This window comes from Aethina tumida, chromosome 2 (genome assembly GCF_024364675.1).
Source record: "Aethina tumida isolate Nest 87 chromosome 2, icAetTumi1.1, whole genome shotgun sequence".
NCBI lineage: Eukaryota > Metazoa > Arthropoda > Insecta > Coleoptera > Nitidulidae > Aethina > Aethina tumida.
The window spans coordinates 37444664-37461738 of NC_065436.1; the positions used below are offsets into that span (position 1 = coordinate 37444664).

General features: G+C 35.3%; 2 protein-coding genes across 3 annotated transcripts in view; one reads left to right on the top strand and one right to left on the bottom strand.

Annotated features, from left to right (window-relative positions):
• LOC109599020 (CD166 antigen homolog A) overlaps positions 1–17075 on the bottom strand; it is a 140749-nt gene that overhangs the window by 110157 nt on the left and 13517 nt on the right. The gene's annotated exons all lie outside the window — the stretch shown is intronic.
• On the top strand, positions 11029–12343 carry LOC126264472 (uncharacterized). Its single transcript, XM_049962614.1, has 2 exons — positions 11029–11137; positions 11240–12343. The coding sequence occupies exon 2, from the start codon at positions 11247–11249 to the stop codon at positions 12258–12260; it is 1014 nt and encodes a 337-aa protein (XP_049818571.1). The 5' UTR covers positions 11029–11137; positions 11240–11246; the 3' UTR covers positions 12261–12343.

Below are 17075 nucleotides of genomic sequence, written 5' to 3' on the forward strand. Positions count from 1 at the left end.
GCTTGCAGATGAGATGTTTAATAAAGAGCGGCACTTTTTATGTGTTGGGTCGACGTAAACTTACTTTTTATGCTTTCAAGCCTCCAATTTCCACACTCGTCTTCCTTTTCTGACGCATTTTAAATGGCGTTTTACCTATAAAAATCCTAAATCTGATATGGTTTATGTTTTGAAATTGAAAATAAGTATGTTTAAATATTTACAGAAAATTTTTAGCCCACTTTCAACACACACAGTTTGTTGTTGAAAGATAATATCAATGTATATACAATCTATATATTCTAAAATTATTGTTCTTGTCCAAAAACTTCGCATGCATGCAACTAAAATTATCGCAAACTTCCACGAAGTATCCATACATGAATGTGAATTAGAATATTCAAATATTGAACTAATTAAATATGTATTCCGGTGTAGACAAGTTCTCGGTAGTTTACCTAAACAAGCTGTTGTTTACGTAAGGGGTAACATTGTTGTTTCGGTCGGAGTTTGATTCTGATGTTGGCTTATCTGTGTCATTGTTCCATCGCTCAAAGTTCATCTTCTAGTTACCGGCGGAACACAGAAATCTATTGATAGAACACTTGACACCGTGCAATTATGATTAATAAGTTTGATTGGATTCAGTCGGCAAAGTTCAATTGTGAGAGAAGACTACAAAATTGTATCGATTGCAGTTGAATTTTTAATATTGAGACAGTATAATGAAAATGTCGTTGACCCAGTCTGGGTTTAATGGTCATAATGACGATTGATGCTACTAATTTGATTACCGAACAACTTTTATAATGCAATTAAATCTCTGCCAATCGATTGACAGCGGACACACTAATTTGAATTCACCCTCTAGAATTGTGATTAAATATAAATTGTGAAAGTCTAGATAACGAACACTGTATAGAAAAACAGTTTTAAATACCATTGTCAAACAATTTTCAGGACAAATGACAATTTCATGGCAAACAAAGATCGGAAAGACTATTTTAAAGGATTCAGAAAAGGAAGACACCATTCCACAAATTAGAGGGAAAAGAAAATTTTAACAGTTTACTAAAAGTGACAAAAACAGAACTTTGTGAATTTGTCAATTAAATTAAAACCGTGTTTTGATAAAAAATAACCTACAACACATATAAAAAAAATTATCGGTGATCAAGGAAAGTGAAAATCAATTCTGATACAGGATAAAGAAAAGGACGATCGCTTAATTTATTTAAAAATATAATTTTGTTAAATATTATTATTTTATTTTATTTTATATATTTTCTAGTTTGTTGTTGTTTAAATAAATTTCTAAATATTATAATAGATATTTATAAATATTATAATCAAATAAACTAGTTCAACTGTCAAGTGTCAAGTGTTGTTTACGAGAATATTTCATTAAAATTTAACTTGAAAGTATTTTCTTGTCTTATTTTGTTAATTTTGCTAATTTTACGAGTATCGTGGAAATAGGATAAATTTATTATTTATATTGAAAATATTTATTTGTTATGACAATCGAAAAAGCTTTGGTTGATGTTGAAATTGAGACTTGAGTATTAAAACCCGAGGTTTCGGTATGGCAGTCTGAAATTAGATCAGATAATGGCACAAAGGAAAAGAATGTTTAATCAAACTTAAAACATATTTCGAAGGAAAGATCAAAGCGTCGTGTTGCTTTAAGGTCATCCATCAATATAAATTGTAAAAGTGCTAAAAAGCAAAGAGGAAAGTGATCGACAAAGAAATCAAATGATCCATTGAAGATTACCACGAAGTGGAAAATGTAATTCATCGGTCTCAGCGACGGATGAACCCTTGAAGTAATCCGCAACAAGACAAATACAAGGGGTGAATTACCCTTATAAAACTTAATGAGATGTATTGAGTTTTGGCAGGACAAATCAAAAAGTTTCCGGTCCTTTAGGTAAACATGTTGTCGTATTGTTTTTATGTCCCCTCTGTAAAGTTCAGACTTTACAAAGGGTCATTTATTAGTTTCAAGTGTGAAAGTTCGGAGCAAAACTTTTTAATGTGAAACTTGCGACGAAACTGTCAATGAATCTGTTCGAGGCATGGAAAGTTTCATTTACGATTATCCTAAAATCTCCGTAAACACAATTTACTGATCCGTGATGGTAAAAGTGGTGATCCCATTAGAGGATAACTCAAAATCGTCAGGTGGATATAAAAATGATAATTAGTTCTGGATGTAAGTTTATGAAGCGGGCCAACGTAACGAGTAATCCTGGGTTGCGGCGGCGCTGGACCGTTCTGAACCATCAGAAAGCAGTTTTTATTAAAGTTTCATTATAGTTTTATAGCTTTGCATGGATAAAACCTAGCTCGTACATAATGGCCTCTACAAATATCACCTCGACGCGCTCATTTTGCCGCAACCGCAATTTTTAATAAACTCTTCCATTGCCTCAACTTTTAATCGGGGTGGTCTCACTGACCTACGAAAACTCTTCACGAATTATCTAATAAAGGTTTGCAATAATAAACCTAAAGCGATTATGAGTGAAACATGCTTTTATTTTGTCATTTACGAAAACGAATTACTAAATGTATAATTCTTATGTTTTGTTTTTAATCACTTGTTTTCCTTTTAAAAAACACAATTAGCAGTCCAACAATGCGAGCTAATTCTCTTTATTTTCTACTTCGACAGGGGAAAAACAAAAACATATTTCCAATTGTTGTTGTTAAAACTTAATTCAGTTAATTAAATTCCTATCTTCCTTCATTATTCGTGAACGAGAACATTTGCAAATTAATTATTAATAAATGATGTAATGTTTACAAAAAATCAAATAGAAATAATTACTGTGTGCAGAATATTCAATTTTCAGGTCTGCTGTCGTTTTGTCGAATAAATTTATTTTTAATATTTAATTCGCATCCACCATTTTTACAAAAGGGATACAATTTGTTTAAATTTCAACTTATTGTTCGTGTTACTTTTCAACGTAAATTTAAAACGCTCCGAAAAGATAAAATGCGGCAAAAAATAGTGAAGCGAAATGTTCCGTCTTGTGCATTTCAGCTTCGGGCGGAATTTTTGTTGAACGAAGCAAATTTCCTATAGAAATACATAATTGCCATTAAAGTAAGTTTTTGCGTCGAGCGTGAATATCCCCGTGGTCGGGCAAAAAGTGGCCATTTAGTCCTTGAAAATGAATACAATAATGGTTCCGGTCGGACACAAAGAAGCCAGACGCAACGAGAACCAGACTGAATCTAGCGTAGGAAAATGCATCAAATAATTTACATAAAACCGCATCCCTTTTAATTGAGACAATGGCGCAGTAATTGCGAAAACAGAGACAATTTTTATTTTCGTTTCATTATCCACGTCTCCTCTCCTTCGCAGACTGAACGGCAAACGAGAGCGGATCCGATGATTGGATTAAACTATGCCTCGGACGGTTTTGCTGCAATTAAATTGAGTAAATCGTCTCTGGTTTTACGGTAAAGAGTAGGTACTTAAAACGCTCGAAAAAATATGCAAATATTAAACACTTTGCTGTATTTCACATAATATCCCCTCGTCCTGGTCGAAATTAAATTTAACGACGTGCAATTTTTATCCAGGTACTTAATCTACTTCGAAAGAATTGATTTTGTGGAGGGTTCAAACAAAACAATTTGATAGTTGATTAATTGAGGTTTAAAGAGTAAATTTACAGTGTAGCATGCAATTTTGAGAGGAGCCAAGTTGAAATATGTGTGCGGGGTCGAAACATAAATTTTCCATTTTCCTGTAGTACACCGGCCACTGTTTATTGTGTTGAGCAATGTCTATAATTTTATTTTCCAATGATTTATTTAGACCGACGCGAAATATTTGCGTTGCATTGGTCATTCATTATTTTCAATATATTTTGCGCCATTCTCCGTTGACACGTCGATAATGGATCGAAACAAAAATGATTTCGTGTCCAACGCACATGTTTGACGTGAAGTCGATCGATGGCGTAACTCATGTTCAAATTAAAAATAACGACGCATAAATCGCCTAATAAACATAAAGGCCCGGGTCAAAATTTGAATATGGACGTCGTATCTGCAAAGCCGGCAATAAACGCGGCATTTTCCCCCGGTTCACGAGAGAAAGTCACAAAGGCCGTAAAATATTAGTATCGGAACGCGTTTCTGGGCGTTTTTCGCATCTCCTCCTTCCGACAATCTGTCGTGGGCCGGGGACCTGCGACCGTAAAGGGGGATTCGCTGAAATTGACGGATTTTGATGGTCCTCAATCACGGCGAGTCGCGGGGACACTTTTCCACCGAATGCCGGACCTTCCGAACCGAAATATTATGGCCTCGTTCCTAACCGAACCAGTCTAAACTAATGGCGTTTCACTTTACGACCTAATCATGGAGATTGCTCCACGTGGACCGCACACATTCCACACTTTTTATTTTGTTTTATGGACGGAATATCTGCCAGATGCAATAAAACTAATTGAAATTGTGCACTAAGAAATACACTGGAGGCCTTCCAACTTGTTTTATGTTTCTTACAGCCCTTACAAAATGTTTACAAACTATTACGGCCATATTTTAACTAGCTGTATTCATAATTAGACAATTTATACTTCCAAAGTATAGGGAAAATAAAAATGTGCAAATTCACTTGACTTGACATCATTTTTATTTTATTAGACCGTGTAAAAATTCACTTAAAAACTTCAACTTAATTATCTCGAATTGTTTGGCTTTGAAGCCGCAGATAATTAATTGATAACGTCTGACAAAAAGTCTGGACCGAACGAGGCAAACAGATACACAAAGACCGTCACAAAAGGTGCAAAAGAGTGATTATAAAGTTTTTGTACGGCGATGCCTTTAAGGTGCTTAATAATTATTACACCGTTCCGAAAAGAAAAAATTCTTTTCGATCGAGGTGCGGACGAACAAAAAGCCCTCAGACACGTAAAAAGCGCAGCTTTAATCAGAGTGTCTCCCTCGTAACGAAAAATGCTCTAATTAAAATAATTAGCCCCATTGAACTTTCCCTTGTGCTCGAATCACTTTTATTAGACGAAAGAAAAAGGAAATTATGTTTTACTGTTCGGACTTGTTTTTTTCATCAGTGACAATTAAATGTTGAAAAGACTTTTGTGCGCTTCCCAATTTATTTTTGTTTCGTATGTAGATATGAACAAAACGGCGAAATCCACCTGCACCGTAAAATATGGTTAATTAAAGTGGGTGTGCGGGAAAAAACACGCGTCGAACTTTGAAAGTGGGTAAAATAATTGCGTTGAAAACAAAGAGTACAATAGAGGAGAATGAACGAGGTCGTACTCAAACAAACACATTGATGAGAACAGATTTTCGATTACGCCTACAATGACTAGTTTATACAGCACGGATAATGCCTCATTCAACTCGTGTTTTTTATGGTGTGCAGTTCTTATCGGGGAAAAAACACTGGAGTGCCGAACAAAGAATAATAATTTCCCCATTTCCTATTTTTTCACACTCGCATTTTGGTTTAGTGCACTACAAATTCTCATTACAAGTACCCAATTGTGTTGTAACTATTTATTTGACTGCCGACTTTTTCAATAAAGGTAAATAAATGTGCTTTCGTGCAACGTACCTTTGTTACGTGAAATATTGTAAAATTTCGAAGTCCCACTTTGATTTTCAATATGTTTTTTGAGCTCTAAAAATCAGTCTGTCACAAAACTTGAAAAGTTCTTTATCAATTATTTGCCGTCTGGATTCACTAATCAAATATTTTTGTGCCGGAAACTAGCCAGACATTTTATTGACATACGTTCGTTGTAACTCGGACACGAGCATTGTGCTTTTCGTTCCGTTCCCGGTTTCTATTGGGAATAGGGGGAAAAAAGTTCCCTTTACCTTTTATTAAGTCGAAAGTTTCGGTATTCGCGACACAACAAAGTCCTACAAATAAATAAATCCGGTGTAACGAAATTAATTGGATTCCGACAAACTCTTTTCTATGTTTGCCAAATTATATGTTCCCGCTTATTAGAGACGCGAGACGAAGTTTGGAAACGTGACCGAGACTAATTGACCCAATTCGCATTTAAATGGTACAATTATGTTAATTCCAAAATCCAAAAATGTGTTTCAAAAATAACGAGCGAAGCAACCGACGAATATTAATGTGTACGCATTCGTATAACATAAAAATCAATTGACCCGTTCCTGTTGAATAATGAATTGCAAGTTTGACACCGTCACCCCTAAATAATTAAATTTATAAATAGCCGAAGGGAGGCAGGCTGACGCGCTGACATTCTTTATGGAAATCCCAACTTTCGAACGAACGCAATATCGTCAACAAAGACATCAAACTATTCGCATGAGCGCGTCCGTTGTTCGACACCATTGTCTCTCATTTTTATTATTTAGAGCGAACCTCTTAAAGAATCACGCCGACTTCGACACCGTCAAATCCACAAACGAACAATCGCCCGAAAGCTCCGCAATTATGTTCGACCTCTCCTCCTTTAATGTCGTTTAAACTAGAAGCGTTTGAAGTTGTACAATCAATCACCATCGCATGAAGAGGTGACTTCAAGTCGCGGATGCCCGATAAAAAATTCAATGCCTGTATTAGATCCAAATTGAATTAAGCCCGTCTAGTGTTATAACGTTATAACGTAACAACGGCACCGAACAAACACGACAAAACGAAAAAACACATAAATTGACATCTAGCCGCCGTTCGCCGTTTTTCTGTGTATTTTTTGAATCCATTATGTGTTGGAAAAAGTGACATTCGCCACAGTCGATACGACCATAATCCATAAAGATGTATAAGCAGATATGAATTATTCAGACATAAAATCCATGATGCAAATGGGAATGTATCACGTGTGTTTTTCACGAAGAATTGTTTTTACATTTGTCCGTCTGATTTGACATTTGAATATACATGAACACACAAAAGGATTATTTGTATTCCTATTATAATAGAATGGCGTTAAAAATTATTTCGGCCGTTACGATTTTGCCCGTTAATGTAGAAAAAATTAGAAAGGATGCAAGAGAATAGAAAAAGTAGCTGGGTTTGTCGTGGAAAAACGATTCCCAGGAATTGTAAGTAGTTTATTTATCTTGTCACAATGAAATACAACACTATTTAGTAGATCGTTTTTCTCTGGATCGGATAAAATGCAGTTCATCCGTCTTCCTGACACACTTCAACATACTGTAACTTTGATTTTACCGAAACATCGATCCGTTTTGCATCAGTCCTTTAATGTCGAGACTTTTTCCTTGTTGAAATTACTTTCTGAATTTTATTTTAGTTTCCTTATTATGGAAAAGTTGTACGTACGATCTGTATGTTCTCGGATTACTCCTACAGTTATTTATGATGCGACTTTAATGCGGAATAAAATTGTTTATCTGCTGGTCATGAGAAGTAATACTCAATTTGATTTATTACAAAACTTTCGGAAGGCCTTTGTTATTAATCATTTCATGTTACAAATAATACAGTTCTGTACTGCAACGCACTTTCCATTATTTTATCCCACATCACATAATTTCTTAATTACCCTTCAAACATCGTAATTAACCTGTCGCTAATGCAACTACAATAATTGCTCATTTGTTTGTAACTTCGACAGTAAGACGAGAGGAACGAACGAGCGAACGAGCGAACGAACGCGGGAGGATAAAAGGCAGAGGCAAAAATGTAAATCCCTTTTTTGATGGGTCGGCGCGTAACCATGACAAATACGTAACGGGGCAATTTTTCCTCCGGGATCATAATAAAAAACATATCCATAATTTTTCAAAGAGAAACAAGTGCGCGCCACAGGCGAAATAAATAACGCGGCAGCGGCAGGGTATAAATGAGGCAGCGCGACCCCGAAATTTTATTATTGGGCGGCAGAAACCGCCAACAAATTCCTGCATCTCGTCGACATATTCACCGAGCCAAAGGATAAGACGTCGGGAAAGAATAATTTTCACGGTGGATCGCTTCATATTTGAATAACCGAATGCTCACTTCAGGAGCGGACTCACGAATCTTTTTCCGCCTGTTGTAAAGGTTTAGGCTTTTGTGACCATTGTTTCCATATCTTTAGTTGTTCGAATTTATTGTTCGACGTTTAGTAGGAATTATTTTCTGACGTTTCGCTAGCACGAGTGGTTAGCATCTTCAGAGGTCTGATTTGTCACTTTAACATCTGATTCACAAGTAAATGGCAACTTAGACAACTGATTTTCTAGAAATTTCGTTCTGTTTGTTGGTCGTTCTTATCTGCTTAGCGATTTTGATGATGTTTATGGATTTCAATATATTTCCTATTCATTCTGTTGTGATATCCAGTTGTTCAGGCAAGCAATTGTGTATCTTGGAATTTAAACTTATCATTTCCTTCTAACAGTGCATGTTCAGCTACAGCAAACTTGTTTTATTGTCCTAGGATACAGTTTCGTTTGTGTTCCTTAATCCTTGTCCCTATTGAACGTTTTGTGGTACCGATGTATACTTTCCCGCAAAAGCATGGTATGCGGTATATCCCAGAAGCTGTTTGATGATCTTACCTATCTTTGCCAGATCTGAGACTGTGTTGAATCTTCCTTGTTAGTATAAAAACAGTATGGATGTTATGTTTTAATAAGATTTTGTGGCACATATCCTTTTGACTCATTCGGTTAGTATTTTGATGACCCCTTGTTTTTGACTAGGATGATAGTTAGATAGTTTATGTAGATAACCATCGGTGTATGTAGGTTTTCTATAAACTGTATGGTCTAAATGTTCACCCACTCTTTTTACTAGGACATCCAAAAAAGGTATTTGGTTCTCCTTCTCCAATTCCATTGTGAATTTGATATGGCTATGTTAAGAGTTTAGGTGCTTTAGAAACTGATCTAGTTTTTCTTGTCCATGTTTCCATATCACGAAAGTATCATCCACGTAACGATACCAAACAGAAGGTGTTGGAACTCTCAATCGCTTTTACTTCAAACTTTTCCATATATATGTAAAGTTTCCGATAGAATTGGAAAAATATTAATAAAACAACATCCATACTGTTATTATACCAACAAGGAAGATTCAAGACAGTCTCAGATCTGCCAAAGACAGAAGAGACTATCCAACAGCTTCTGGGATATACCGCATCGGTACCACAAATCGTTTAATAGGGACAAGGATTAAGGAACACAAACCAAACTGCATCCTAGGACAATCAGACAAGCACTGTAGCTGCACATGCACTGTTAGATGGAAATCATGAGATAAAATTCAAAGATACACAATTGTTTGCCTCGACAACTGGATATCAGAAGAGAATTATAAGGAATTGAAATCCATAAACAGAAAAGAAGAAGCATTGAAGCATGATGAAATATGGACATCATTGCTCAAAAACACCAAAATCGCTAAACAGATAAGAACGACCAATCAACAGAACGAAATTTCCAGAAATTTCTAAGTTGTCTAAGTTGTCATTTAGTTGTCAATCAGATGTCAGTGACACAAACTAAATCAGAGCTCTGAAGATGCTAGTAGCCACTCGTGCTAGCGAATCATCAGGAAATAATTCCAACAAACGTCGACCAAACAACTATAGATATTTTTCCATCTATGTTTTGTTTTTTTAAACATCAACAATTGAGCGGGGGGACAATTAAAATCCATTTGGCTTCCCTAAACTTTTTCCCATGTGCCTTGTTTACAGCGGTTCATCTCCATTAAGAAAATTTTAATGACATCCGCAGCATGAAAAAGCGAGAAAATGAAAAACAGTTTTCCTTTTGAAAAGAAAGTCATGAGGGTAGGTTGGCTGAAATGAATAGGGTAGTGGAAAGCTTACGCATTAGTTCGTACAAGTTTCTTTCACTCTGCCAAGTTATTTATAGCTAATTAACTCGCAACGATTAACTCGTCTTAAGTTCCAGACGCGAGTCGCAAGAAGGGAAGAATGCTGGATGTATTTAATATACGGCAACTTTTAATTCGTTTAATTATACAGGAGATCTTAAGGTCTCCCGACGCAAAATGTCAGGATAAGTTTTCCACAATTTACAACAAGGTTTTAATTAAGATGTAATTGCAGAAATTTCAACAAATTCCATTAATAATTGTCGGTGGAATCTAAACGAAATTTCTAAGTCTTAAGACTTTGATAAATTTCGTTTGAGCAAGTTTTATTCACATTTTCATATAATTACACGCTAATCGAATAAGTAACAAAATGTTTCATTCAAAATTAATCATTACACATTCAGCTAAAATTAATTAGACGTTGACTAATTCAACACCATTTGATATACATATATTATAAAATATAACTACAGAATCATACGTCGTTAATTAAAATATGACGGTTTAAACAATTCGTAAAGGGTCAAAGAAACGACAGCATTAACAAGTGACTAATTTGGAAAAGTTTGTTCAAGTCTCCTCGCAACATTTAACCCATACCATAACAGTAATAACTCGGAAGGAAACACCAATCCGATTAAACAAAAGCAATAAATCTGTTCGAAATTGCAAAGCACTTAATTTTTATGATCGCCTTGCGAACCGGTCTTAAAATAAACTGGACAAAGTTAAAAAGTGTCTCCATTACTTTGTTGGGCTGCGTTTTGAGCGACAAAAGGGATAAATGATCATTGAAATTTATAAAGTTTATCGGACTACGGTTATCGTCACGGAAAAGTGGATGAAAATTTGCATCCCTTTTGCCCCAGTCCACAAAGATAAACGACCACTTTTTTAAAACTTTAAACAAAGCACACCATTTGCTTTTTGTTAAGATTAAGTCCAAATTCTGGTTTTTATTTCAATTTATGTTGATTGATGTTTTCCTTTCTGTCCGGACCCGCGTTTCACCTAATGTATTGTCCTGATAATGGTCTATTAAAAACCAGAGGTCAACATTTTAACTGTTAATCAACGCCTTTTTATCTCGAAAGGTTTAAATTTAGCGCCGAGTAAAACCTGCAATGTAGGTAATTTAAGTTTAAATTTTTATAGAAATCTGTAAATTGTACTATTCATAATCTAGAAGTCTGTAATAAAAACGTCTCCTGTATTAGTGTCAATCGCATATGTCCACAGAGGTTAATTTCTAAACAAATTTAGTGATTAAGGTGCTTCTTATTTGCTTAAACAATTTCGGCTCTCACATCGGTAAGTAAACAAAACGGTTGCATAGTTCTAATTTACTTAAAACCTTCGGAGTCAAAGTTAGGTTATGTTATGTCATTTGAAAACATTTTTTACTTTTTTTAGATAAATAATGGCGATGAATTTCCTAAAACCGAATATGCTACCTAAGGTGTCGTGTAGATATCCATCAATCCACCATTTCGAACCATCGAATCTAATTAGTTCGGACTACGGACCGAAAATGCGCGGTTTCATCGCGTCGAAAAGTGTGTTATCGCCGATTGACGTCGAATTTGAATTCGTATGCGTAATAAACGTCGAATACATTGTAATTACCACAACGAACAGGGCACAAAAATCTTCAGCCATCGAAATCAGTATGAGGAGTCCCATGTCGAGGTACGGAGTCGTCGGACGAACAGAACTCAGTGGAGATGGCGTGGTGTTTTGCAACAGCAGTTTGTATTCCACAGAGAGTCCACCCCGTGTCATCGAAGGCCACCACGTCACGTATTTCAATGAAAAAAAGAAAGACTTGTTCAGAAACGCGAACGGCTTAAAGGTGAGAATCTTCACTATGAAATCGATTCCCAGTTTGAAGGATGTGGAGGTTTGGGGACAGGTCGCCAAATCCTGTTCGCCAGCCACCAAACAAACCGTATCGAAATTATACAAAGGGGGCAACATCCCCAACAAATTTAGGGACGCTTTAACTCAGGAACTGATGTACATTCCGATAAAACTTCCCTGCGGCAAAACAATAGACCACGATACGTTCGAGGCTCACATGAAAAAAGATGTGGATTCGGGAAATCCCCCGGCTGATCCTATTACACATTTGCCATACACCGAGACTTCAGTCCCAGTTTTGGATACTGACTTGAGGATTGCCATTAACATGTATATGGTCAAAACGATGGACCAACCTGGAAAATTTGATTTGACACGTCTTTTAAATCGATGGTGGAAACATGAAGACGACACATCAAAAATATTAGACGATGGCATTAAATTGGACGAGGCAATAAAGAATAGTGGAATTTATGTTGACAAACAATACACAAATGCATCCGAGACACAAACAAAAAAGGAAAAAGAAACAAAAGATTCTTCAGAAATTTATCGGAAATCACCGATAATATAATATTACTTACTAAGTTTACTTTAAAATTTGTAATACTTATTTATGTTGTTAATGTGCTGCAAAATAAAATTGTACTACATTTATAGCTATTAAATTTAATGACCCAGTTTCCACCTTAATTGAGTCATAGCTAGCTTTTTTAAAGATCGTTATTTGAGGAGATATTAGTTTCAAAGGTTTCTTGGAATTGTTAAAACGAAGGCACATCCAAATGCAATCAATTTAATAGATGTACTTACTATAGAGGTAACGTTAATGATATAAAAGTCCTTGAAACAACACAAAAACGGCAATGCTGAATAATGGCCTTTAAGCCGAAGGGCTCGTTATTTTTAATTGTCAAATGCTATGGATTATTATATGTGAAATGTTTTAAACTGGTTAAAGGCCAGATTATATGAAAATCTCGTGGATTAACTGCTCAGATTTATTTTGCGTTGCACTTGAAATTGCTAATTTTATTTTGTATTTGTTGTTTAGAAGTTTTAAGTAAACATAGTTCATATGAAATATCGTCTGTCGGTGTCGGTGTCTCATTAAAATCATGTGGCGAAGAGCGAGATAACGGTAAGTAAAAACGAAATAAGTGGGAAAGGGACGGATGGAGTGTTTGAAAAAAGTCTTAAATTTGATTTGGGCTTGGCTCCCTCTAATTAGCGAGGCGTTTTTGTCGGCATCTTAGCCGAAATAGCAAATTGGCATTTGTTTAAACAAGAGAGGTACGAATTTAAATAATTTTGCGTTGAGATGAAAGGACAAACGAACCAAGACACGAAACTGTAATAAGGTCGCGAATGAAAGATCAAAGCCGCGGATAATGAAGTCCTTATTTCTTTTGAAATGATGTTAGGCCAAACAACAATCGCTGATTACTTCAAAAAGGCCGCTCTCGAAATTCTATTGTTGCCTAAGAACTCACGGGGAAAGTAACGTCGGTGTTCCGACTCGAAAAATGCATTACTAAAATTGATTTAGCATCGACCAAACTTAATTAATATCATAACGAATTTTGAAAACAGCATTCCATTAAGTTCGAGTTTGGACGAACAAATTGTTTAAAGAAAACTGGTTGAGAAGCCGAGCAACTGGAATATATCTGGGATAATCTTCTTCCGGAGCAGATGGCGTTATTTAGTTAATAATTCATCACCTTTTCCCATTCCCTTTGTAGTTTGGTGCTCTTTCTGCAGCCGCTACACCGTGATTAAGATACATCGGATCGGAGTTTCTGGGTTTTATAAGCGCCCCTCGTTCGTACCGACTAAAAAATTCAAACGAGATCCGCACCAGATGACAGTAATGTCTAATACATTGTTGTCTTAACACATTTCATCTTCCTCTTTTTTGTTATAGAAAATGTTTTTGTTTATTTCTAGTTTAATCTTTGAAACACGAATTATCGAGGTGACGGAATTAAGTAAAAATTTTAAAAAATTTGTTGCATAAAATATTATTGATATTTTTTGACTTTGAGAAAACAGGTGGAGCTAGTATCGTACATAACATTTTGTAATTACTCGTTTACTACCTGTCCTTCACTCACATCGATTGTCGTTGTTGTCATTAATTGTCATAAATAAGATGTCAGAATCTGCATTAAAATCCTTAAATTTATATGAAGGTTCAGAGAACGGTACTGATAGCGGCGAGGATACTATGGACCAAAATGAAGTAAAACCAACAGGCACCAAAAGAAAAGTAAGACAGAGAAAATCGTCCTCGAAAGTGTTGTCTTTGGTTTCCTATCAAAACAATAGCAGTTCCTCATCAGATAACGAAAGAGACAATGAAAAAATATTGAAGGAATGCCCAGTCGTAAAAGAAATGAATGAAGAAAATATCATGGAAGATTACGATTTAATCCCACAGGAACCGGCCGGAGACTGCAGTCAAGATTTACAAGATAAAATTGTTAAGCTCGGAAAGAAAATGGAAACAGAAAGCATAAATCCGAACGATTTAATTCAGATGCGCAAGGACTTCAGGAACCCAAGTATTTATAGCAAACTAGTTAGTTTTTGTAATATTGACGAAATGGGGTCGAATTTTGACAACTACGATCCGCAAAAATGGAAGGAAGAACCGGACTATTTGGAACTGAGGAAGCGGCAAAATTGCGCCATGGACAAGCTGGAACGTGAAAGGAGAACCAAAGACGAGATGACGATTAAAAAATCGGGGGAAAGAGGAAAGAAGAAGTCTCAATGGAACCAAAGTGGTACTAGGATGTTAAATAGAAAAAAATATTGACAAAGAAACAAAATAAATTATTTTATTAGAATTGCTTGTTTAATTTTTATAAATTAGGTATGAAACATCCGAAAGTGAACATTCTTATCGCAAATCTTAAATACGTCTGAGAAGTTTAAACCTCAACCTTTCGGGATCGAGTCTGAAAAGTCTCTTTTATGTGTTTCCCTCTCGCATTCGCTTTGTTGTTCATTCATCTCATAATTCCATTTATAACCGCATGTTCTTTCATTTTTCACATTTATTCGTAGGCAACTTTTATATATCTTTCTTTTGCGCCTTCGTTATTGAAATATGGCTTCTTATATGTGTCAACGTAATTATTATTTATGAATACTGCTTTATGAATACCAACAAAGTCTAGACTATAAAACACCTTCAGGGTCAGCACTAAAAAGGACCTATTGGTAAACAGTTTCGTTTTTTTCCTGTCTTTCAAACTATTGTTCAATTTCTTTTATTATTATTATTATTATTATTATTATTATTCGAATAATTTTAATTAACTGCTGAAATTGATCGGAGTTGAAGATGACAGTTGGAATAATGGGATCACGCCCACAGGATATTTATGGGGAAAGTGGTGCAATAAACTTGGGGGATGTTTAAAATTTCTTTTCGAGCAAATCGAGGGTGGAGAGTGACTCAATGAAGCGGTGGGATATAAATAGAGACACGTACCGAAACTGAATTGCGCTCGTGGAATCCTTCACGAATCTTCGAAAGATCTGATGAATATTTCTTTTTAAATAAATATATATATATATATATATATATATATATATATATATATTTAAATGCTAACCCTAGTAGCTTTAAATTATTAATATAATTAATTAATTAATTCTTTTTTTATTGTGATTCCATAAGTACTCAATGGGATTAAAATCCGACGAACAAGAAGACCACACTTCCCATTTCCAAATAATTTTTACCAACTCTGTTGGTATGTGGAGGAGCATTATCCTACATAAATAGGAAAGAATCCCCGACAACACCTCTCTAGTGATTTACTACAGGTTGTAGCACTAATTTCAAATTGTCACGGTAAGAACAATTATACCATGCATTTATATTTTTTATCAAAAACACATTCTCTTTCTATTCACGAATAATTTTGTTTCATGAAAAACAATTCTTTCTTGTGAATACTGGCTGACTTCATATAAGTTTGGTTGTGTGGATATACGGCATTCTTCTCTCTGAACCCTCTACTTTCAAAACGCACATAGATATTAGGGTTAAAAACATTTCCAGCTTAGCTGGAAGCTTTCAACGAAACTACTGTATTATCAAAATTTTATTTGTTTTAAAAATACTCTCAAATTTACAGCTTCCAATGTATAGGGTTAAATAACTGCTGATATTTTTTGTGGGGTTGTATTCTGTTGATATCTGCCCATTTTTTCTTTAATTGTCTCAATTAAGATTTTTTCAAAAATTGCTATTTTAACAAAAAATAGTTATATTTAGATGGCTGTAACTTTTTTCTCGGGACTACGATTTGTTTCAAAAATTTTCAGGGAAGTTAGCTTATTATGTCTCCATACATTTTCAAACATCTCGAAAATTGCCAGTTAAATGAAACAATTAATTTATATAAAAGTCTCTCTCACTTCTAAGGTATTGTCATTAATTAATCCAACTGAATTTTGAGAAAGACATCATCCACGACAGAGACAGTGGGGAACTATTACTGTCACAGTCAAGCTCTCAAAATTCAGTCGGATCAAACTCTTTTCTATAGGTATATATAAAACATTACTGAAATTAGTATGAAATATAAATGCGTGAATTTAATGAGATACACGTGATAAAATACAAATTAGAATTTATGGTTTGTTTAGTAGGAAGTTGAACGGTAATAATGGAAGTTAAACACGGCGTAAATAAACGTGTAAATATAAAATAATAGTTGAATAAAGTTTATTTAGCACCGGTAAATTTGACTTGGACTTTAACGGGTTTTATTTGCGTCTCGGCTCGTCTCGTCTTGTCTAGATATTTAAAGGGCCACTTTCTAGTAATAAATTTATGTGAAAGTGCCTGAAAGTTTGCCTTATCGGAAACGAAGACCTTCGCCGTTATAAATAGCCTCTCGACATGCACGGTTATGTGGTAAGTGTATTCACAGTTTCCAACAAAACACAAACAACCACACTTGACTAGTTTGTTTATTACAACCGTTCATTTTTTGTGTGACAAAAGAATTAAAGCCATCGATCGAAAAAGTGAAACAAAATAGGCGTAGTTCCGAAAAATGGGGCACGCTGCAACGTGGCCCGTCAATAATTTATCCAGCGTTGGACAGACGGATGTCGGAGGCGGCGAACTCGGCGAATATATCGTTTGTGGTCAGCGTGTTGTAAAAACATAAACCCGTGGCCGTCAAAACTTGAAAAATCGCAACGGACCGAAAACAGCGTCGAAAACCGCAGGAAATGTAAATTCACGCTCTCCGAAACGGACAAAGGGAAATTCAGATGTGTATTGTGTCGACTTTATCGAGGATGTAAGAAATATTAATATGGCTACCTTTTTCCAAAAGGATTTTTCTCGGGGAGA